At 35.4% G+C, this 25,870-nt stretch overlaps 1 protein-coding gene across 1 annotated transcript in view; it reads left to right on the forward strand.

Annotated features, from left to right (window-relative positions):
* The window catches only part of USP9X (ubiquitin specific peptidase 9 X-linked), a 123,580-nt gene extending 98,659 nt beyond the window's left edge, over nt 1-24,921 (forward strand). The window contains 15 exon segments of the mRNA XM_063084472.1: nt 2,621-2,811; nt 6,361-6,534; nt 8,828-8,969; nt 10,374-11,127; nt 11,564-11,687; nt 12,417-12,642; nt 13,088-13,217; nt 16,441-16,626; nt 17,158-17,378; nt 17,464-17,552; nt 20,723-20,879; nt 21,036-21,248; nt 21,617-21,712; nt 23,300-23,423; nt 23,426-24,921. Of these exon segments, the coding sequence (XP_062940542.1) occupies nt 2,621-2,811; nt 6,361-6,534; nt 8,828-8,969; nt 10,374-11,127; nt 11,564-11,687; nt 12,417-12,642; nt 13,088-13,217; nt 16,441-16,626; nt 17,158-17,378; nt 17,464-17,552; nt 20,723-20,879; nt 21,036-21,248; nt 21,617-21,712; nt 23,300-23,423; nt 23,426-23,511 (2,913 nt within the window). The 3' untranslated portion in view covers nt 23,512-24,921.
* The last annotated feature ends 949 nt before the right edge of the window (nt 24,922-25,870 follow it).

Raw genomic sequence — 25,870 nt, forward strand, 5'->3', positions numbered from 1 at the left:
ATGATGCAGCTCTTCAGAGAAGAGAATATGGCAAGACTTAAGTTGTGGTCATGTTTGTACCCGCCCTATATTTATTTGTGTTTTTTGTTTGTTTTTACCTTTCCTTGTTTACAGTGTTAGTAGGAACCGAAGAGAGAAGCCAGAACATATTCTGATTGTAGTAAATGTCTTGAATGGTTCTTTCCTCATTCTCTCCAAGTCACCAGAACTGGTTTTACCCTGAAGAAGTAGTTTTATCACTATGGGGCTTCTGAAACATACACTCGCCTCAGCTTTTCCCCAGACTACTGGACCAGATTGTCCAGGGATTGGGGGTCTGCGCATTTTTACTTTTTTTGTTGTTGTTGAAAAAAAACTTCACAGGGGACACTTACACCCATACCTGGTTAAGAATCACTGCTCTGAGGGAAAATTGGGATTCAAATTCTAGTTCTGTAGCCCATCATATCCCTGGGATGTCGAGTTAAACAAAAGTAAATATAGCTAATTGTACTGGCAAGAAGTAAATGAGGCACACAAAATATGCAATTTCAAATTAGGTGTCTTGCCTTTGTTCCCGTAGTACCCTCTGCTCTGTGTTGTCTCAGCACCCCCCTGTACTGTAGGGGTGTTTTTTTTTTTTTTTTGGTTTAGTTTTGGTTTTCGCTTATGTTCTTGTTTATGTCCCTGGGCTGTAAGTTTCTCGTGGACAAGAACTGGATATTGTCCTATTTCTGTATCAAAGGTCTCAGACACAGTTCAGAGCATAGAGAAGGATATTTAGTTAACTGTGAAAACAGCTAAATTCTGTGCTAGCTGCCATATGATTATGACTGTTAGGGATTCTGTCTTCATGTTACATCTTGTACCACAACTTTTTTTTTTTTTTTTAATTGTGGTAAAATACACATAAATATAAAATTTACCATCTTAACCACTTTTAAATGTGGCATTAAGTACATTTACATTGTTATGTAACTATCACCACCATCCATCTCTAGAACTCTTTTCAGCCTGCAGAACTCAAAACTCTGTACCCATTAAACAACTCCCCCATTCCACCATCCCTCCAATACCTGGCAACCACCATTATTTCTGCCTGTATGATTTTGACTACTCTAAGTACCTTATGTAAGTGAAATTATACAGTATTTGATTTTTTGTGGCTGGCTTATTTTACTTAGCATAATGTCCTCAAGTTTTATCCATGTTGTAGCAACTGTCAGAATTTCCTTCCTTTTTAAGACGGAATAATATTCCATTGTGTTTTGCTTATTTGTTCATCTCTTGATGGACACTTGGGTTGCTTCCCCATTTTTAACTATTGTAAATAATGCTGCTATGAACATGGATGTATAAATACCTCTTCGAGACACCGAAGAGATATTCAGTTCTTTTGGATACATGCCCAGCAGTGGAAGTGCTGGATCATATGGTGATTTTATTTTTAATTTTTTGAGGAACCATTTTTTCCCCCAGCCGCACCATTTTACATTCGCACTAACAGTGTACAATAGCTCCAGTTTCTTCTTCAAATCCTTGCCAACACTTGTTATATTCTCTTTTTTTTTTTTTTTTTTTTGATAGTAGCCATCCTAATTGGGTATGAGAGGTAATATCTCCTTGTGGTTTTGATTTGCATTTCCCCTAATAGTTAGTGATGTTGAGCATCTTTTCCTGTTCTTCTTATTGGTCATTTCTATATCTTCTTTGGAGAAATGTTTCTTCAAATCTTTTGTCCATTTTTGAATTGAGTTGTTCCTGTTGTTGAGTTTTAGAAGTTCTCTATTCCAAATATTAATTTCTTACCACATATGTTATTTTGCAGTCTTTCTCCCATCCTGTGGATTGCCTTTTTACTCTGTTGATAGTGTCTTTGCACAGCATTTAAAATTTTTCATAAGGTCCAATTCATCAATTTTTTGTTGTTGCCTGTGACTTAGGTGCTGTATCCAAGAAATCATTACCAAATCCAGTATCTTGAAGCTTTTACCCTATGTTTTCTTTAAAAGTTTTGTGGTTTTAGCTCTTATGTTTAGCACTTTGATCCATTCTGTGTTAATTTTTGTATGTAATGTTAGGTAAGGGTCCAACTTGATTCTTTTGCATGTGGGTATCCAGTTTTCCCAGCACGATTTGTTGAAGAGTACTGCTACTGTTAATACTTTATCGAATGTTTACAGCTCCAAGTACTTAATATACATTGTCTGTTTATATAATTCTCAAAATAGCTACATAAAGAATATATTGTCCTCATTTACACATAAGGAAACTGGAGCTTAGTAAGTTGAAATAACTTTTACCGGCTCAAAATTACTTAGTTTATAAGTGGTAGAGCCTGCATTTGTGTCCAGTTCAGCCTAACTTAGTCACTACACTAATCCTACTCTGCCATATTTTATTATTTGTATTATCTACCTCTTTAATACATGGTCAGGGTTATTTGGTTATGATAACTCACGTGAAATGGTGGGGATAAACACTAATATTCTAAATTAAAATTTGTAAATTGAAAGTTAAGTGCTTTGGAAATAAACATGATAGAAGTACAAATCATTTGTTTACTGACTGTTTGGAATTTGTCTCAACATATTTTACTATACTTTAGATGAGCTCATTAATGATATTTTTTGGTTTCTAGAGCAATGTTGATCCCAGGGATGATGTATTTGGATATCCTCAACAATTTGAAGACAAACCAGCATTAAGTAAAACAGAAGATAGGAAAGAGTACAATATTGGTGTCCTAAGACACCTTCAGGTTATCTTTGGTCATTTAGCTGCTTCTCGATTACAATACTACGTGCCCAGAGGATTTTGGAAACAGTTCAGGTAAACTATGGATGGATAGTAGTAATAGGGATACTTCTTAAAGCTTGATGAACATCTCAGTACACTAATGTTAAACTACCGTTTTTTTTTTTTAATGCCCTGAATGTGCCCCACTAATGTTAAACTTCTAAAATAATATGTTCGAAGACATCTTTATGTTTAATAGTTAAATAGTAGTAATAGTCAAACTGTCCTTCTTAGTTAGGTTTTTTCTTTCTCATTGTCCTTAGAGGAGGAGGTAGAAGCTGTCATAGTAAGGAGGGGCAGCATTCTTCAGTCTCTTAAGATACTAGCTTTTTACTATGAACACATCTAATATATACAGAAGTAGAGAGAATAGTATGAACCCTTAGGTACTTGTCACCCAACTTCAACAGTTGTCAGTTCGTGGCCAGTCTTGTTTAATCTACATTCCTACCTACTTTCTAGATTGTTGTGAAGCAAATCCAAAATACATAGTTTCATTCATAACTACTTCAGTATGTATCTCTAATGTCTGTCTTAATTTGCCTTATTTTCTCATAATTGTTTTTTACTGGTATTTTTTATTTTGGGGGTTTTTTGGGGGCAGCTGGCTGGTATGGGGACAGGTATTTTTAAAAATCAGTATCCAAATGAGGTCCGTATACTGTAAATGATTGATAATGACTCTTGAGTCTCTTAGTCTTTTCCCCCTTATAATTATTTGTTTGGGGGTTGTCGGGGGGAGGGGGTAGACAGGTAGTTTACCCTGTAAATTTTTCCACAGTCTAGATTTTGTTGATGGAATCCCTGTGGTATTTTAGAATCTTCTGTTTTCCTCTGTCCCCTGCATCTCCTTGTAAATGCCTAGTAAAATCCAGAAGCTTGATCAGATTGAGTTGTTGTTTTTCTTTTTGTGGAATGGATAGGCAAAGCTACTTCATAAGTGTAACGTTTGCATCCATGAGGAGTGGCACGTAATATCTTTCTCTTATAATGTTAACAGCCATTGATTATCATTGTCTTAATACAGTATTTCATCAGGGTTACAAAATTATTCTAATTTTATCATTCTTTATTAGCTAGAATAGATCTATAAAGGGAAACTTTCCCTCACCAAATATTTGGCTACCCTAATGTATGATTTTATAGGAAAGGTAGGATAAATGCTTTTCTTTTAAGTTAAAAAAAAAAAAAAAAAAGCCAGAAAAACCCCCCAAAAACCCAAATCCTTAATTCCATCTTTATCTTTCACTTCATTTATTTCACTGATTTTTTTTTTGTTTGTTTTTAGTCAGTGTCTATTGTGTGTCATGTACTGTATTTATTAGGTGCTAGATACAGTATAAACACATTAACTCTATGTGTATGAAAAAGGCTATAATCCTTCATAGCAGTTGTTTTTTGTTTTAAATACAAGGTAGCTCCCATATAGCTGAGAGAAGGGGAAACAAAAGGTCTCCTGACACTAACACTCTGGTCCACCTTCCCTGCTTCTGGCAGAGCATCTCCCTTTTTACCTATAAGGATACTACTTAGATTTCTTTTGAAACCACTGCTTTATAGTACAATGACAACTCCCCTACCCCTGCCCTCTGCCCCTCACATGTAAATTTCTTTTATTCTCCTAAGGCCCCCTACTTAATCTGTTCTAGTGGTTTGCATGCACTGTGCTCCTCTCTGACTATTCCACTTCTGTCTTTTTCTTTCTCCAGCTTATCCTGTCTCTGTCATAAAGTCTTTTAGCATTTATCTTCCTGTTCTTCCAAATTACTCTCATACTTTTAGAGCTTTTATCTTAAAATTTGTCACTCAGTTATAGTTTTCTCCATTCTTACAATGCCTTTGCTTTTTTGACTTCTCAATTAGTTATTGCCTATGCTAGTAGAGCTCAGTTTGTTTAGACTAGCACCTTTGGATTATCCATACTTCAGACATGTAATCTACTCTTGATACATATGGGTTAGTTAACTACATTCTCCTCCCCACCCCCAGTTTCTATTTTCAAAAATTTCACATCTACTGAAAAGGTGAAAAAGTAGTGTAATAGTCACCTGCTTCATCCCTGCATACTTTCAATGTGAATCTTCTAAGAATGAGGCTGTTTTCCTACTTATGTGTAATACAGTTATCACACCAAAGAAATTTAATATTTAATAATTCCTAATATGCATCAGTGTATATTTCGGTTTTCCCAGAATGGTCTTTATAACTTTTTTTTAATCCCAGTCTGGTATCCAGGAAGAAATCATGAGAATTTAGTTGTTATCTCTTTAGTCTTCTTTAATCTAAAATAATCCCCTTAACTTGTCATGACTTTTATGGCACTGAAATTTTTGAAGAGTCCAGGATGGTTGTCTTGCAGAATGTTTTTCTTGATTTGTGTGATTATTTCCTCATGATTAGATTGAGGTTAAAGCTTGGGGGGTGGGAGGGGTGGCAAGAAAACTACATAAGTGATGTTATATGTTTCTCACTGCGTTGCACTGGGAGGCACTTAGTATCTGTGTGTTTAATTATTAGTGATGTTAACTTTGATCCCATGGTGTCTTAACAGATCTCTCCATTGTAAAGTGTACCTTTTCCCTTTTGTAATTAATAAGTTTGGTATAGTTTGAAAGTAAATAGACTAGTGTCATTTCTAATAATAAATTGGTTTTAACAATGACATATCTGATTTTAAACTTACTATATGCAGATTTTTATTTGTCTAAAATATAATAGAGGGCTGGCTGGTTAGGTTAGCTCAGTTGGTTAGAGGGTGGTGTTATTACACCAGTGTGGAGGGTTCAGATCCCCATACCAGCCAGCTGCCAAAAAAAAAAAAAAAGTTACATAGAAGAGGTTTTACAAAAGTATTTATCAAATGACAGTTCTTTTGTTATATTTAAAATACGTTTGTCATATCTCTTAGAACAAATACGCTTATATTGTCTATATGTATTACTCTGTAAGTATGAAATCAGATGTCATTGATGGTTTCCAGCAATGCCTCTGTATTAGCAGTATCAGCAGTTCTCATTTTGAGGTACACACAAGTGAAAAGTTTGTTTTCTCAGGATTGGTTTGCCTAATTTAAACCCTCAGATTACTCAAAAGAGATTAACTCTAGAACAAATCGAACCTTTCTCTTTTCACTTGGTAAACAGACATGATCTTTTTACCATTTGTAATCCAAAATTTAAGCAAAATGAAAGAAATAAAGTCATAATTATAACATCCACACGAGTGTGAAATCCACCACCCCATTTTAATAGTATCTTCAGTTGGATTCAAAATGCATGCATACGCCATATTACCTGAAGCAACCGTCCTTCTTGAAGCTGTACTATCCATAAAGTGCACCACTGGTTTCATGACAGTTCTTTGTCACTGGAGTATCACTTTTACTATGAGTGTCACTCCCCCACTACACTGTATGGAAAGCGCATTAGTTTTCTTCTACTTCCTCATGTAGTTGAGGAATAAAATCTGTTTATATACTGTCATTTGTGGTGGTGGTTGTGGGGGGGGGTTTCTGAAAAATATAGTGTATATATTGTTCTGCGAGTGTCACATGTTACATATTTTATTCCATTCATTTCTTAGGCTTTGGGGTGAGCCTGTTAATCTACGTGAACAACATGATGCTTTAGAATTTTTTAATTCATTGGTGGATAGTTTAGATGAAGCTTTAAAAGCCTTAGGACATCCAGCTATGCTAAGTAAAGTCTTGGGAGGTTCCTTTGCTGATCAGAAGATTTGCCAAGGGTGCCCACATAGGTGAGTGCTAATTACATATTGGAAGTATATGTTGTACTGTTTATATACAAACAAAAGTCAAATTTTTACCAGTACTTATGTACAAAAGTGGAGTATGCCACTGATTACTAAATACCTGAAACTGAGTGAATTACATATTGTGCATACCTTACTACTGTGGGCTATTTTTGTTTTTGTCAAATAACTTTTAGTTCCTTTTATTCTGCCTAATCTTTTACTGTTTTATGCTCTTTACATTCTTCTATGTATGGTTATTCCTACGGAAATAAAACAGCATTTCGCATCTAGCTACAGTTATTGTCTATAACTTTGCCTTTTATCTTAGAATTTAAGTAATTATAATGTTGTAAATACGTTAAGTTTAGAAGATGACAGATCTGGAATAGTGTTTCCTATACAGATGAAGTACTAATTTTTAAAATAGCATTGATTATTGTCATCATCCTTAAGGTATATTTGCATAGAAGACATTTATAACACGAGTTGACAAAACAAACTTTTTTGACGTAAAAGGGAAATCATTTGACTCCTATTGAAAATAGTTAATCAGTTCATCACTGATAAACACATTTATGTAATTTTGTATTATATATAGTCATGGGTTGATTATGTATATGGTTGGTGAGGTGCTTCATTTTTGAACATAAGGAAATGATTAGAGGAGATATAAATGACAAATTTCTATTAGGTTATATTAGAATTATGGCATATACTTCTTCACTTAGCCTGGGCAACTTTTGGTCCCTTTGAAAGACCTTTTTTATTAGGTGAAGGATAAAATTGTCATTTTAACCTCTTGTTTTTAGTTATTGATAAAATATCCAACTTTTTTGGTTGTCTCTTTCTGTTAGTCCTTCCCAGTTTGTTTTAGACAGTTTTCCAAATTATTTGTAAGTTAGTCGTTTTGTTTAAGTGAAAATATCAAAAGAGCATGATTTTGAAGTCAGATCCCCAATACTTGATCAACAACTAAACTAGTCTTGTTCTTGTTACATGCCATGAAGTTACATACAGATCTATTGTAGGGTATTATTTGTGTAGAACAGGGGTCAACAAACTGGACCATGGGCCAAAACTAGCCCAGCGCCTGTTTTTGTGAAGTTTTATTGGAACATTCCCACTCATTTACAGACTGGCTGCTTTTGCTACAACGGCAGAATTGAGCAATTGCCACAGAGACCATATAGCCCATAAAACCTAAAATATTTACTATCTGGCCCTTTACAGAAAGCCTTTGCTGACCTCTCGTCTTAGACTTCAGTTAAAAAGTAGAATATTCTAAGATCTACTTTTTTCCCCTCCTCCGTGGACTATTTGCTAATAATATAGTAGTAAATTTGCTTAATACCTTCTTCGTATTCCATTCATATCATTTATAAATTTATTTGCATACCTCTTCTTCTTTCTCTAACTAAATTTAAAATCCCCTAAATAAGGGACTATCTTAAACATTGAATATCCCACAGTGCTTTACACATGGAAGGCATTCTCAGTATATTTGTTGACTTAATGAATTTAATGGTTGAGAATGGATTCCCCACATCCCATGTTCTGAATTTATGAATATGTCTCATCAGGAGGCTGAAAGTTCCTTTCATAGAAAATTACCATAGTCTGGGATTCTGGCTCCTATTCAGATTGCATATCCCCTATTCATTTGTGTTCAAACTTGTGCTTCAGTGAGGTTTTCATTACAAAAAAGGAAGAACATTTAAAAATTCAGCCCATTAATAATTTAAAATATCCTTTTCAGAACTTGATAAATTCATGCTTTGGCCTTGGCATGAATTTCAATCTAAATAGATAACACTGGAGGTAGTATGATAGATTATAAAGAACGTAAGCTGTGAGCCCAGACAGACCTGGTTTCAAAACACCATTTCACCTAGTGATCTTGACCAAGTGAACCTTTCTGAACCCCAGTTTCTTCATCTCTGAAGTGGGGATGGTGATATTTCTCTAGCAGGCTTGTCATGAAGGCAAAGAACCTAGTATACGAGGGGACTTTAAAAAGCTCATGGAAAAATAGAATTAAAAGATAATACGAATCTTTCCAGGAACTTTTTGAAGACGCCCCCGCCATATAGTGTGTAAACAACCTAATGTAGTGCCCAACACAGGGTAAGTATTCAGTAAATGATAACTATCATTTATTGGTAACATACCATGACTTATGGGTTTCTGATTATATAATAAATATTGCAAATATAGTTTTCATTAAGTCTACAACTAAATAAAATGTTTAGAAAACTAAGTAATAGATTCTTTTTGGTCATTTCTTAAATCTCTTTAGGTACGAATGTGAGGAATCTTTTACGACTCTGAATGTAGACATTAGAAATCACCAAAATCTTCTTGATTCTTTGGAACAGTATGTCAAAGGAGATTTATTAGAAGGTGCAAATGCATATCATTGTGAAAAATGCAATAAAAAGGTACAGATTGTTTTGTTTAAAATAATTATGATTACATTTAACAGATTTGGAAAAAGTTGGTTGTTTTTATTCGTCATCAAAATTCACCCTCTTTTTATTCTCTAACCTACTTTGTTATAGTGGTAGCGGGGAGGTAGTCAAGTTGATAACTGATTTTAAAGGTTTGTCAGGGAGGGCCGGCCCGTGGCTCACTCGGGAGAGTGTGGTGCTGATAACACCAAGGCCCCGGGTTCGGATCCCATATACGGATGGCCGGTTAACCGCTCACTGGCTGAGCGTGGTGCTCACAACACCAAGTCAAGGGTTATGATCCCCTTACCGGTCATCTTTTTAAAAAAAAAAAAAAGGTTTGGCAGGGAAAGAAGGTTAAAAAGCGGTGCCAAAAAGGTAGGGAAAACAGGTAAATAAGAGTGAATGGTTTTAGAAGTCATAATAGCTTGATGTCACATTCTCTACCAAGAAACAAACTATTGAACTCAAAGCTACAGAGCTGATAGAGGAAAACATTTCTCTTGTTGTGTCCAGGGTTACTCGTCAAGACCAAAAATGTTTGCTGAAACTGTTAATTACTTTATGTAAGCTTTCTTTTACTACCTGTTTTTTAACCATTTGGATCAGATTTTTAGACCCACCTGATTAGTTTTTAATCTGTGGGAATTTAGCTCTTTGGGAGAGATGATTCACATTTGCACACAGTAAATAATTTCACACACTTATATAATAAATTGTGTATCTTTTGGGGTTTTCTCTCACCTCGAGTCACGTATGTTGTTTTGACCTTCTGCACCACTTAGAGAAGGTACTAAAGTCTAGAGATTGAGATTGTGGTCTGTAAAGCCATACTGCCTGCCACCTACAACTCTGAGACTTGAGGCAAGTTATTTAACCTCACTGTGATTCCTAATACTCATTTTTAAGGTTCAGTAGTACCTGCTTGAGAGGGTCGTAAGGATTAAATGTGTTACTGCTTGTGCAGCACCTAGTATATGTTACTGGGCACCTAACTGCCCAATAAATATTAGTTGCTGTTATTATTGTTACTGTATTTCTTTAGTTTGCTCACAGCAGACCACCTTCGTGAGAATAACAGTAAACATCAAACAAGTAATAATGGCTAGATAGCAATGTCAGTATAGAAACCAGTCAAGTAATGTCTATCACGGATTGTTGCAGTTTGTAGTAACTGGCCTAGGCCATTTCAGTATTATTCTAGTTAACATTTAAATGAACTGTGACAGAATTACCTTATGTTTATTATCATGTATTTGTTTACACTTAAACTCAGATAAGTCTTAAGAGAATTTAATATCATTTAAAAGTTTGCTTGGGTTTTTTATGGTTTTTGTTTGCTTTTTTGCGGCGGGTTATGAGAGGGCATCCAGTGACTTACTTTGTTTATTTTAGGTTGATACCGTAAAGCGCTTGCTGATTAAAAAATTACCTCCTGTTCTTGCTATCCAACTAAAACGATTTGACTATGACTGGGAAAGAGAATGTGCAATCAAGTTCAATGATTATTTTGAATTTCCTCGTGAGCTGGACATGGAACCTTATACAGTTGCAGGTGTTGCAAAGCTGGAAGGAGATAATGTAAACCCAGAGAGTCAGTTGATACAACAGAATGAGCAGTCTGAAAGTGAGACAGCAGGAAGCACGAAGTACAGACTTGTGGGTGTGCTTGTACATAGCGGTCAAGCAAGTGGTGGACATTATTATTCTTATATCATTCAAAGGAATGGTGGAGATGGTGAGAGAAATCGCTGGTATAAGTTTGATGATGGAGATGTAACAGAGTGTAAAATGGATGATGATGAAGAAATGAAAAACCAGTGTTTTGGTGGAGAGTACATGGGAGAAGTGTTTGATCACATGATGAAGCGCATGTCATACAGGCGCCAGAAGAGGTGGTGGAATGCTTATATACTTTTTTATGAACGAATGGACACAGTAGACCAAGGTGATGAGTTGATAAGATACATATCAGAGCTTGCTGTCACCACAAGACCCCATCAGATTATTATGCCATCAGCTATTGAGAGAAGCGTACGGAAACAGAATGTACAATTCATGCATAATCGAATGCAGTACAGTTTGGAGTATTTTCAATTTATGAAAAAACTGCTTACATGTAATGGTGTTTACTTAAACCCTCCTCCTGGTAAGTATCAAGAATTTAGCTTCTTAGTAATAAACAGTAATTCTTACTTGTAAGATTTCTTAGTAGGCCTCAACACGTTTAAGTTCATAAAATTAATGTTTTCAGAAAAAAATATTTTCACTTTAAATGGGTCTAAGTTTCTGCTTTTGGTTATTTTAAACTCACATTTAAGATGACTGTTACCTTTGAGCTGACTTATTAATTGAAAACAGGAGGTTTTGTTTATTTTAACAATTTGTTTTTGACTCATGCATTGGTTTGAAGTGTACTGTAGTAAGTGGCTGAAATCAGAAATAAAAATTATTTCATAAGTAGCCTGAGAAGGGTTTTTAACAAATTTAGGGCTTATCAAAATTAGTGGAAATGCAGACTTGTTTGAAAATGGGGCTTGAAAATAGAAATTTGTTTGATTTTTATATCTGCATTTTATTTATAGGGCAAGATCACCTATTGCCTGAAGCAGAAGAAATCACTATGATTAGTATTCAACTTGCTGCTAGATTTCTCTTTACTACAGGATTTCACACAAAGAAAATAGTCCGTGGCTCTGCCAGTGATTGGTACATTGCTTTGGATTTTCATTCCTATTATGCTACCATTTGGTTTGGTTCTTTAATAGACTGCTTTATTTTTTTTCAAACTGTGAGAATCTCGTTTCAGATCTGGAAAGCAGAATAAAAAACTCTTGGTAGCAGTAGTGAGAGAAATATTGAAATAGTTACTTAGTCTAAATGTGGCCTTTAAATATTCAGAAACTGGCTTCTGCTTCTGTTACCTTGTATCATATCTTTGACAGTCTTTACAAAAGATTGCAAGATGATACTGAGAAGTCTAAGCTATTTAGTCATGAAATTATTAGGTTTTAGCTTTCTAGATTAAATTCTGCCATACATTAAAAGAGTAAAAATTAAAATGGCTTTCTTAAGTTTCTAATTGTAAAAGTATAGATGCCATTGTAATACCATGATTTAACAATTTTTACTTACTCATCCAGAAGAAGTTAAAATAAGGAAAGAGGAGGTGTTTTGTCATTGAACCTAGAAAGAATTTGGTAATGGACTTGAAGAAGACAATGCAGCTTTCACCTATTTTGTAACTGTGAGAATAGACGAAGTCATAGTATTCATCTATCATTTTAATATTAGTGCTAGAAGCAACCATTGCTGGTTCTCTCTTCAGCAGTAAGAGAAGGTCTTAGTTTTGTTTTCTGTTTGGATCGTAGGAACCCATCCCTGTACTATAGGAAACAAGTTATGAATTGATATTGATAGATTTTTTTGTTATTTCAGGTATGATGCATTGTGTATTCTCCTTCGTCACAGCAAGAACGTACGGTTTTGGTTTGCTCATAATGTCCTTTTTAATGTTTCGAATCGCTTCTCTGAATACCTTTTGGAGTGCCCTAGTGCAGAAGTGAGGGGTGCATTCGCAAAACTTATAGTTTTTATTGCACATTTTTCCTTGCAAGATGGGCCATGTCCTTCACCTTTTGCATCTCCTGGACCTTCTAGTCAGGTAATTGCACAGCTTTTTCATGATTAATGCTTACAAATAAATAGTGTTTCTTGGAAATAGAAGTCACAAACATGTGCCATCTGTTTGGTATGTGCCATCTGTTTGTTACCCAGCTACCATATACACACAAACACAATCTGATGTCTCTGACTTCCATTGAAATTACTGCATAGCAACGAATAGTGATTAGACTTACATTTTTAAAAAATTGCAGCAGTGTGTTTTTTTATTACATTATAATGTGAACATTATAATGAAATCTACCTCAGATCTTTATTCCCTTTCCCAAAAAACAACCTTTTTAATAATAGTTTCTTGTGTGATCAGTCCTTCTAGAAGTTTATGCCTGGATTTATGTGCATGTCCTTTTTTATTCAAATAGAATTATATCATACCTGGCCTGGGCCTTGTTGCTGCAAAACAGCTAATGTTTTATCTTTTACAGGCTTATGACAACTTAAGCTTGAGCGATCACTTACTAAGAGCAGTACTGAATCTCTTGAGAAGGGAAGTTTCAGAGCATGGGCGTCATTTACAGCAATATTTCAACCTGTTTGTAATGTATGCCAATTTAGGTAAGAATTTACATTTTTGTAGTTCTGTTTTAATGTATTATATTAAATGGTGAAGTCATTTAGGTCAAGTGATTAAAATATAACCTGATCTAAAATAAAAATAATTTTCCATAAAACTTGGGAATTTTATCTGAACACAGCACTTTTCACCTTGTACTTTATTTATTATGTGTATTATCTCTGCAGTACACACAGGTCGGAATCTGTGTCTTAATCATGTTTTTATCTGCTGAAGCAGTGGTGCCACATCTGGCTGCTTCTTGAAAATACTGATTCCTAGGTCCCGTCTCACACCTGTTAAAATCAGAATTCCCAAAGCTAATGCAAGGAATCTGTATTTTCAAAAGGTCTCCAGGTGGTTGTGATACTCACCAAGTTTGGGTAGAGGACTTAGTCTGTACATAAGTTTTGTTGAAGTAAACTAAATTAAAATTAGGGATAATACAAATATTCACTTAAAAATGTTCACTTAGGGGGCTGGACGGTTAGCTCAGTTGGTTAGAGTGTGGTGCTGATAACAAGGTCCAAGGTTCAATCTCTCTACTGGCTAGCCACCCAAAACCAAAAAACTTACATCAGTCAAATGGGTGTTAGTGCACTGATCTCAAAATGACTGATTTATTGAGAAATTTCAATTAAAATCCTAGTGATGATAATGTATATTTGGCCAAATTAGAAACTGATTCAGAGATATAGCAGCTAATTTTGAATAACTTCTGTAAAAGTTTAAAACAAAAACAAAACAAAACCTTATATCCAAAATTAAGTTCTGTACCCAAGCATCTCTTTCATTTAAGGTTTTTTCTGTGCAAACTTACTAATCACCGATTGATCATGTCCCTTTTAACATAAGGGACATTCCACTTTCCATTTGTCTGTGTAGTTTGTCCTTTTTTCTCATTTTTCTATCGTGGAAATACTTTGGTATTGGTAGTTGAGGAAAAGGATATTTATTACACAAACAAGCATAAGTTGAATCTATTTCATACTTAGAAATGCCAAATTAGGCATTCACAAAAATCCTGTTCAAATTGCCTGTTCATAAAGCACACATGATTGACTCATAATGTAACCTACTTAAAAAATTTCCCTGCTAAAAGCAAATACGGCTCCGTAAACCTTAATATGAAATCCTTAAGATCAGGCATGCTTTGGGATTCAGAATTGTTTGGATTTAAGAAAGGTAAGACAATGCCTATACCATATATTATGTAACATCCCTATCAGCAGGGTCTGAGACAGCACCTTATAATTAAGCATATTATATTTCTATAGTAAAACATGAATATTCCCACTGAGAGGGGAGAAATGAAGACTTATAAATAGCCTCTTGTCACTTCAGGCTAGGTTTTCCCACCAAACACATTTTGACAACTTTATGAAAGAAATTTATAATAAGAGCTTCTTGAATCTCAGGATTTCAGGTAAGGGGTTGTAAAACCTGTGTTTACTATACTTCTGGGAATATGGCAATAAATAAGACAGCCTGCTTTCTAATGGAGTATGGAAGCAAATAAAAAGGTAGTTGCCATAAAGTGTGTTAATGGCTATAACAGGGAAAATATAAAGTGCTATGGAAGTGCATCATAGGGGTACCTGACCAGATTTGGGGAGTATGGAAGACTTAATGGGGAAGTTGATGTGGGAATTGGTTAGTTGAGTTTTCCATCCAGAAGTGAACCGCAGATGCAAAGACTTGGAATAACTCAGTGTGGCTCACTGGAGGAAATGAAAGTTATTCAGTCTGACTAGAAATGATACAGGATGGGAATGGCAGGAGTGGTGAGCAGGAGTCTCTGATCATGCTGATCTGGCAAGCCTTTTCAGGGAGTCTGGACTTATCCTGAGGCATTGATAAGCCATTGTAGTTTTGAACAGACATACCCTCTAGAAAGATCACTCTGGCTACAGTGTGGAATGAATTACAGTGGAGTGAGACTAGAGGTTGGTAAGGTGATCTATAGGCAGATCACTGTGGCCTGTACTGGAGTACAGGGGGCCTGTACTGGCAGTTAGGGGGATATAATCGGACAGATTCAGTTGGTTTTTATAAGTGGTTGAGTCAGTGGGATTTGGTGGGATTGGATATTCTGGGGAGGAGGCAGGGCAGGAGATATTAAGAATGATACCCAGGGGCCGAGCCCGTGGCACACTCGGGAGAGTGCGGCGCTGGGAGCGCGGTGACGCTCCCGCCATGGGTTCGGATCCTATATGGGAATGGCCGGTGCACTCACTGGCTGAGCGCCGGTCACGAAAAAGACCAAAAAAAAAAAAAAGAATGATACCCAGGATTCCAACTTGACCTGCTGAGCAGATGGTGGTGTCATTTATGGAGGGGGAAACACAGGAGGAAAAACATGAATGAGGAGAAGGATGATGAGTTCAGATTGGGCAAGTGGAGCCTGAGCCCGTGTGACACCCAAATGGAAATATCCAGTAGGACAGTTAAGGTCTTTGTCTGGAAATACTTTGTAATCATCTAAATTGAAAATAGCTGGGACTTGAAGCCATTAGGGTGGACTTGAACATCCAGGGAAAGCATACAGTGTAAGAAGATAGCCTGGGAAGGGGACTTTGAGTAACATCAATTTTTACAACACGGGAAGGAGGACTCACAAATAAGACTTAAGAAGAAAAGATAGAAAGAAAATGGGAATCCAAGAAGGAGGAAGTGGTTTGAGAACTGTTCCTTAGCTTTACACCATGAAAGGGGCAGAACCATATTGGCATGGGTTGAGGATTGAGAAAATGAGAGACCAACCAAGTGTAGGTGTCTTTTTCAAGAGGTTTGGCTGTGGAAGAAAGAAGAGAGACAGGAAATTTATAAAATAATTCTTATTTCTCACTTAGTTTAGTTGTTTTTGTTGTTTTCATCGTCCTTACAATGCGAATTGAGTCTAGGTTAGTCCCGTTAGACTCCACAGGCCATAGAATTTGTTCATCTTCCTTATGGCCTGCTAGCATTGGAATGTCCTTGTCATGGTCACTGTTTAACAATTTTAATACTTAAATGTAATTATACTCAATTGGTGAATTTTATGTTCTGGTTAAGTAATTCTCTGAATGCTAAGTAAAAGTGATAAGCTTCTGATCCTAAAAATTATAGATAAATATTTTAGATAACCACTTTTTTTTTTATTCATGAAGCCCTTACCATCCTAATTTTTTTGTCATATTTTTCTCCCTCTCTTCCTGCTTCTCCCCTCTCACTTCTTCATTAAAGGTGTGGCAGAGAAGACACAGCTTCTGAAATTGAGTGTGCCTGCTACCTTTATGCTTGTTTCTTTAGATGAAGGTCCAGGTCCTCCAATCAAATATCAGTATGCTGAATTAGGCAAATTATACTCAGTAGTGTCACAGCTGATTCGCTGTTGCAATGTCTCATCAAGAATGCAGTCTTCAATCAATGGTAAAGTAGAATGCGCCATTCTTTACAATAGTTTTAAGATACTGCCGGGCATATATAGTAGTTGATTATTAAATGTAATTCTGAAAATTTAAATATTTTGAGTCCTATACCTTTTTCACATATTTAACGAGGATCTTTTTTTCTATCTACTTGCTACTAAGGGGTAAGAATTAACTCTTTATATTGTTAAATGCCAGTATTGGCATTTAAATTTTGCATTTTAGGGCTGGCCGGTTAGCTCAGTTGGTTAGAGCATGTTGCTGATAACACCAGAGTCTAGGGTTCTATTCCTATACTGGTCAGTTGCCGCCGCGCCCCCCCCCCCCCCCCTTTTTTTTCTTTTTTTTTGCGTTTTATCATCATGGTATATATGATTGTTGTAATGTGTAATATTACTTTCTGGTAGGAAGCTTTATTCAAAATGTTTTTCTTAAAAAACATTCATAGGCTATTTTGTATGGTGAAAGCTGTGTATTGTTATTGTGAAGAGAAGCTTATTAGTTTTTCATTGATGACAAATCTGTATTCTAGGTAATCCTCCTCTTCCCAATCCTTTTGGTGACCCTAATTTATCACAGCCTATAATGCCAATTCAGCAGAATGTGGCAGACATTTTATTTGTGAGAACAAGTTATGTGAAGAAAATCATTGAAGACTGTAGTAACTCAGAGGAAACTGTCAAATTGCTTCGTTTTTGCTGCTGGGAGAATCCTCAGTTCTCATCTACTGTCCTCAGTGAACTTCTCTGGCAGGTTAAAAAAATAAACATTCATATGTCTCTAATTTGATCTCTTATTCCTTTTATTAAGTTATTCACTATGTCTTACCTCTTTTTAGGTTGCCTATTCCTATACCTATGAACTCCGGCCCTATTTGGATCTGCTTTTGCAAATCTTACTGATTGAGGACTCCTGGCAGACTCACAGGTATGTACTCTTTTTTTGTTATTGGAATAATAAGACTTGCCTGGGTGTTAGACATAACTGAAATTGACAGTCACCACCTTCGGTTATTTTTTTGTTTTGTTTTCCTCTTGGAGTTTTAAGTTGAATGTTTTATCTTAAACTTAGCACGAGGGTGAATAATAAGTTTCCTCCTTCCCTTATATATATATATAATTTGTTTTCTTCTCTCTCATTACCCAAGTTTCATACTTAATATACTAAGGAAAACTAGCATGGGCTTTTGGTAAACATTTGAATTCTGTTAGTGATGCCCTAGGATTATTTCAGGGTTAGAGTACATTAGTTTTAGAATTAGTCACATGAAGTAACATTTGGTTATCTAAAAATAGTCCCTAGGTACATACAGTCAATTCCCATTATTTGTGGTAGTTACTTTCTATAAAGTCACCACAAACAGTGATGAACCATTTGCTTCTAGGAAGACATATCCAGAGTTTGGTTCCTTTGAGCCTCTATTTACATTTTCATAAACCAATCAGTACATGATTGTTTTCTGTGTAGTTCTGTTTAAAGGCACCTTATTTAATATATGTTGTTGACCATTAACATTGAGCTTCATGGCTAACAGCGCTATAACTCATGCCCGAGCTAAGCTTTTTTTTTTTTTTTTTGGTGGCTGGCCGGTACAGGGTGTTACAATACTGTGCTTTAACCACCTGAACAAACCGGCCAGCCCCCTTAACTAAGCTTATTAACACACGTTCTCCATAAAGCACATCATAGCCTTCTTATGCTTAGAAACATTAGACAGCACTTTAGCACTGTATACTTGGGGGCCATTTTAAACATGAAATGTGAGAAGTTTAGAATGCTAAGATTATCTAGCTTAACTGACCCTCAAGCTTTCCCCAGAATTCCTCTATTTGGTTTTTTGGAGTAAGAACTTAATATATTATCTTTAATCCCAACAGTTATACAATTGATGATAAATTATGGAATTAGTTGACAACTCTGCCACATAGACGATACTCTAGTACTTTATTTCAGGAAATAATTCAAATCTATATAGCAGATTTCTTCCTGTCTGTCAATATAATAAAACAGAAACTTGAAAACAAGTTCTATAACAACAAAATGCTTTAAGAGAAGTTAAATCTAGTGGGGATTGCAAATATCAGAATTCATGAAATAGTACTTCAAGATTATCTCCAAATTTACCATCATAGATTTAAAAGACAGATTAATATTGTAAAAATAGCATCAAACCAAAAATAAATTTTCATGAGACACAAAATTTAGTAGTTCCAAATTATAGCCATTTATTTCAGGCAGTATTCAGTATCCTTCTCAATATAATCAGAGGATTTGAAATTTTCCTTCAGAGTTGATTTTAATGAAATCTAACTTTTTACTATTTTCATTTTTAAAATATTATAAACATTTAAAGCTTTAAACCAGTTAGTCACATTTTAACTCTTGTTTTATTAGAGCAAGTGATAATGGTAAAGGCATATGTGCTGGATGAAATGTGGTAAATCAACTTTTATGTAATCAGAGTAGTAAAATAATATGAGTCACTGGCTCAGGCTTAAAAATAATTTTCTCATAATGAGGTTTTAGTTCATTCCGTAAACAGTATTCAAATATTTATAGAGTGTCTACCACGCGCCTGGGTACTGGTAGGCATCGGAGAACAAGGCAGGCAAAGTTAATATTATTAAAGATGGCATTTGAAAACAGTTGATACTAATGGGAAGAAAATGTAATATGGCAGAAATAATGATTTAACACTTCATTATCACTTGACAAAACTGAAGGTAAAAACAAAATTTTTCAGATTAAACAGCAAGAAGCCTATGTATGATTAATTTGTCTGAAATGGTTAAACTTTGCAAAATTGATGATGTAATGATTTCCTGACAATACATATTTTATGAATGCATGTAATGCAAAAAAAAAAATCCTTGCTTTTGGAGCATTCTATTAAGTAAAATATATAGTGTACATAAGAATTTTTAAATTCTCTGTTCAGGTTGGTTTTTTATTGAGGTAAAATTCACATAATATAAAATTCATCATTTCAACCATTTTAAAGTATACATTTCAGTGGCTTTTAGTACGTTACAGTGTTGTACAACCATTACCACTATTTAATGCCAGTACATTTCTATTACCCCAAAAGGACCCCCCCCCGCCCCCAATTAAGCAGTCACTTCTTGTTCCTCCCACCCCTGGCAACCACTAATCTGCTTTCTGTCTCTATGGACTTGCCTATTCTGGACATTTTATAAAAATGGAATCATAGTTTATGTCCTTTAGTGTCTGGCTTCTTCCACTTAGCATAATTATTTTCAAGGTTCATGCATGTTATAGCATGTATCAGTACTTCATTTCTTTTTATGGCTGAATAATATTCCACTGTTTGGACATATACCACATTTTGTTTACTGGTAGGTAATGTTTTTAACACAGTAGAAACAAGGCATATTTTTGCCCCTACAATTATTTTTTTAATTGGTTATTTTGGGAAAGAACAGGAAATAGATAGCTATGTATTATTCTGTTGTAGCTCAATAGGAGCTGAAATGAAATCCTGTATTATGGGCAAATCATACTATGGCCAGTGACCATTGCTTTGTCTGTCATGTATTCTCATCATTAGAATTCAGATTAATTCTGTATTTCCAAATTATGTAACTGTTCCGTAGTCAGTGAATTCTAACTTAACCTTCAAAAATGCAGTTTTATTAAAGGAAATTACTTAAAGCAAATTATTCTCAACCACAGTAGCCACTAACTAAGTTTGCATTACTCTTAGTTCCTGAATTTGCTTCCATTAGTGTATTTAAATTATGTACATAGCATCAAGGTCAAGGGTTCAGATCCCCATACTGGCCGTGTGCCCCCCCCCCCCCAGCCCGCATTACATATGTAACAAAATCATTTTAGATTGGTAATAAATTGGTAAGGTGCGGACTTGAATCAGACTGCTAGGCAGCTGTATGATCTTGGGCGGGCTGTTTAACTCCCTCCATTTTCTCATCGGTTCAAGGGTCTAATAATAGTACCTACTGTCTAGTGTTAGATTAAATGATTAAATCAAAGACATTGAGTGGTACGTAATAGGCATTCGATAAATATTAGATGTTTTAGATTTAGAAGTTTTTATTTTATATCTGGTTCTCTTTCAGAATTCATAATGCACTTAAAGGAATTCCAGATGACCGAGATGGGCTGTTTGACACAATCCAGCGCTCTAAGAATCACTATCAAAAAAGAGCATACCAGTGTATAAAATGTATGGTAGCTCTCTTTAGCAATTGTCCTGTTGCTTACCAAATCCTTCAGGTGAGGGTTTTTTTTAATAATTTTGTAGAGGTTTACATCAGAATTAAGTATTCTGTTTTAAAAGAAGAGAACCATGAGAATTCGCGTTTGTCATTTTAAGTTAACTTTGAAGTATTTCAAATTCTCTTACATATACGGTTTGATTTTCTCTTGAAGGGCAATGGAGATCTTAAAAGAAAGTGGACCTGGGCAGTGGAATGGCTTGGAGATGAACTTGAAAGAAGACCATACACTGGCAATCCTCAATACACTTACAACAATTGGTCTCCCCCAGTGCAAAGCAATGAAACATCAAATGGTTATTTCTTGGAGAGATCACATAGTGCAAGGATGACACTTGCAAAAGCTTGTGAACTCTGTCCAGAGGAGGTAAAAAAAGCCACCAGTGTGCAGCAGATAGAAATGGAAGAAAGCAAAGTAATTATTTTATAGGCCAGTGTTTATTAATGATAGTATAAAAAAATTTATATTGCAGTTTTATTTGCTTTAATGTTTGTCTTAATTAACAAGGGAGCCTTCTTTTGGAGAAATTTCTATGAAATTGCCTGAAATGTTGTATTTCTAAGGGAATCCAAATCATGTTTTTTTCAACTGCTTTAATTTGTTTATCCGCAGTAAAAGAAAAGTTGTTAATGGGTCAGTTTTGTAGATTTTTAAAATTTAGTTCAAATAGAAAAGGTTAAAAATAAACTTGAATTTGCCTACATACTTTTTTATCTTTAAATATTTAATATTAGGAGCCAGATGACCAGGATGCCCCAGATGAGCATGAGTCGCCTCCGCCTGAAGATGCTCCATTATACCCCCATTCACCTGGATCTCAATATCAACAGGTAAACAAGATTCCATTTGTTTTTATCCCCTAGAATCAATTTTTATACTTAATTTTAAAGGATGGCTAAATTTTTTGTTGTGCCTATAATAAAGTAATAGAGGGACTATTCAGACTCACTTTGGCGGCATGATGAAAAGAGGAATGGTTGGAATGGGGTCTGGTGCAGCATGTTTGAACTTGCCCCTGTGGTGTTTTCCTTGTCAAGTAGGTGTTCCTCTTGTGCTAGAAGTTACAGTTAGTGAAACTGTGATAACTCATGTCCACATAAAATGATAATCATTTAATATGAAGGACTGTGATGACATTTCCTGTTAGGAGGCTAAGTCTGCAAATGGATTCTGAAGACATTAAGATGGCAGTGATGTAAGAGGTCCTTGGTTACTTAACTCCAGGTTTCAGTGACAGTAAAAATTACTAAAAGAAGCAAGGATCTGGCAGATTTCCACAGGTGATTAACTGTAAAATAAATAAGTAAATATATAAAATTAGATGAAGAACCATTCTAAATGAGAACTTTTCTTTCTAAAACCCGGATGTGACTAAATCAGGTCTTTTGAGGCAGTGGTACTCTGAACGGGTTTTGGAGTCTTCTGGAGGGCTTGTTATAGCATAGAGAGCTGGACCCCATCCCATAGTGTCTGATTCCATGGGTCTGTGTGGGGCCAGAAAATCTGCCTTTCTAACAAGTTCCCAGGTGATGCTGCTGCTGCTTGTCCGGGAGCCATATTTTGAGAAACATTATTCAAGACATTCTTATTTTGCGGGGTATAAATAGAAACATTGAATAGTTAGGAAGTACATATTCAACATATTTATTTTCATAATACAAATTATAGAAAGCAAAGCCTAAATTTTTCTTGGCTTAGCTGGTGGGGATGTACAGAAAAATGTGAACACCATAGGGTTCAGGCATTTGAAAAGGTTAAGGAACCGAATCCACAGGGAGAAAAGTTAATGTTCCTCAGCCCTGACAGAGTTCATATGTTAATCATGCCTTTATCATTTTCTTCAACATTGTTTTGTTTTCATTAATGTTCTGTGTTCAGGGATATTGCTCCTGCAGATTAATATCATGGTCAATAAGTCAGATTTATCATAGGAAAGAGTCAACAATAGATGTGTTCTAGCTCACTGATCATTCTTTATGAAGGTTTTTGACCATGAGCAATAACAAGCTAATCCCTTATTTGTCACAGGAGTCTACATTTTTGGCACTAAAAGTCACTTTGGGGGCCGGGGCGGGGGGCTGGCCACTTAATTGGTTAGAGTGTGATGCCCATAACACCAAGGTCCAGGGTTCGAGCACTGTACCGGTCAGCTGCCACATAGATAGATAAATATCACTGGCCAAAGATTTATGCAGACCTACATAATCACTGCTTTTCTTTGGGGCTTTGGGGTTTGTATTTACACTAGCTTTTTGTCTTTCAAACCAATTTCTACCACTATTAGCCCAAGTGTATTGAAATGGTAAGTCGCAGGAATAAAAGAAATGTTTACATTTCAACAAACTTCAGCCCATGATTTTAAAGTTTGTTTACTATGTGAAGAATTTTAACCTTTCGGATCTCTTCTCCCCTCCCAGAATAATCATGTGCATGGACAGCCATATACGGGCCCAGCAGCACATCACATGAACAACCCTCAGAGAGCTGGCCAACGAGCACAAGAAAATTATGAAGGCAGTGAAGAAGTAGCCCCACCTCAGACCAAGGATCAGTGAAATGCACATTAACTGGCTCCATCAAGACTGTGCACCCAGGCCTTACAGTCCAACCTTTTTCTGTGTCTGGCTAATATTTAAAACTAGAAAAACTATTCCTAATCAACATGGAGTGGAAAGTTTATTCACTGTCTTATCTGCAGAAATTTGCTGTCCATATATAACTTGCCTGCAGTGAAAAGTGTATAGTGTTTTGTAATAAATGGCCTGATGCTAATGTGTAAATGGCAAAGGTGTATATAGTATATTAATGTTTGACTGTTAATTCTTAAGCAAGAAACTTTTTTCTTGATGAGACTCACAGATCTACAAAAACTACAAAAGTTAATTTTCTTGTTATACCCACTGCTCTCTGCAACCAGTGTTGCCTGCCTCATGGGCAGTTGGATCTACTCATTTACAAAAACAAAAAAGAAACCAACAGCAACAAAACAGAGCCCATTCATGTCAGCCACACCAATAGTTTCATGTTAATTCTTTGCCACTGGAATCAGTTTTACTATGAGCAATGTAAGGCTGGTAACCTTTAAATTATTTGGTTGATGTGGAAAATTGGTGATGTAACATTGTTTCTAGTTCTTTTTCATTGCCTTTTTATTCTGATATTAGGTTAATCACTTTGAAGCTATAGTTATGCTGTAACATTTAGCATGGCTTCACACCAAGTTAGTGTAGCCAGTGAGGAAAAAATTATTGTAATGACAGCAGTTGTCCCAGAGTGACAGCTGTATTGCTCAGAGCTTTTCCTTCTTACACCTAGAATATAAAATAGAAAACAAGGGGAGAGATGTGACGAACAGGTGGTTTTCAGTTGCACATATGTTTTTTCCATCTAATGTTTAACAGTTCAATCTCTGGGTGGGATAAAGAACACTTAAATATAATTATATAATGGGAATTTTGAAAGATTTGAAACAAATATGCAAGAATTTGCTATGCCAGAATGCTGGAGCATAATAGAAGACTGTATTTGGTGTGCTTGTTTTGTTTGTTTGGTAGAGCTTATTAGGTGAATCTTCTAAAAAAAAAAAAAAAAAAACTTTCTTCGGCTGGATCCCAGTGATGTGGAAGTCATCAGAATTCCCACAGTACTTGGAGTACCTCTACACCAAGATGTCTGGCTGATTTCCTGCTCAGTCACAATTTTACTTGAAAGCAAGAATTGTCCTAGCTCCTTTTCCATTATTCCAAAAATTTTAACGTTCAAAGCAGGGTCTAATTAAAAAAGAAACTACTGGTTAGTTAATATAATTGAGGTGTCACAATTTCAGAAATAAACATTTGATTAAAGATAAGGAACTCATCAGTTAATACTGTATTTAAAAGAGAATTGGTAACTTGAATGTGTGTAATTTTTTGGAACCTGTCAAAAAACCAAATACCCCTGCAAACAGATACAGCCCACCCTATTTAAATATTTTGCTGTTTTATTTTATAGAAATTATTTTGCTGAATTCACAAATAGAATTTGATTTAAGAAGAAATTTTTGTCCTGTGGTGTTTTTGTTTTTTGGTTACTTTTTTGTCTTTTTTTTTTTTTTTTTTTTTTTTTTTTTTAGGACTGCATATTAAAATTCTGTGCATAGCATGTCTAGGCATGACATTGAATTCAGGATTTCAGTCACACAGTTTTTGTGCACAGAAACAGATTTGACCTTTGGCCCTTTACTAAGGATTTAGAGAAAACATGTTGACACTGTAAAAGTTTCCTAACAATGTACTTTTTGTATGTTTTTTATATACATGTATATTTAATGAGCACAAGCTTGGTTGTATTTTTTACAATTCAGTTAGTAGGAAGATGTTCTGTCAAAAGGCTGTAGTTGGAACTGAACAAAGCAGAAACAAAATCGAGCATTGCATTATTTTGTGATTAAAAGGGGCAGGTATTTAAGATAAAGCTTTGGGTATCTTATTTTGCAGTACTCTATATCTGTGCTTCTAGGTTTTCTGTAATATTAGGAGATTTTGACTCTAGATAGCTTCTGTTTTTATTTTAAGTATATTACATCTGAATATAAGTTTGAACAAAAGTCCTACACAGTGTTTGCAATTCCAGTTGCTGGTTTTAATTTAAAAGTTCCTCGATTACAACCTTCCTCAACAGCAAGTGAAATAGGTTAACTTTATCTATCTGGACAAGTTACTATTGTTTGTTTTTTGTTTTCTTTCGGCAGCTGGCCGGTATGGGGATCCAAACCCTTGACCTTAGTGTTGTAACACCGTGCTGTAACCAGCTGAGCTAACCAGCCAGCCCAAGTTACTATTGTTAGATACACCATTTCCCCATCTGAGGTGATTTTTGTATTTCCTGCTCCTTAAAAGTATGTAATGTACTTAATTTAAAAACTTTAACTTCCTAGAGAAGAAAAACTTGACATTTTAAAAGGCTGTGAATTTTTCTTGTTGGAGGTAGATCCCAACTTTGGTTGC

This window comes from Cynocephalus volans, chromosome X (genome assembly GCF_027409185.1).
Source record: "Cynocephalus volans isolate mCynVol1 chromosome X, mCynVol1.pri, whole genome shotgun sequence".
NCBI lineage: Eukaryota > Metazoa > Chordata > Mammalia > Dermoptera > Cynocephalidae > Cynocephalus > Cynocephalus volans.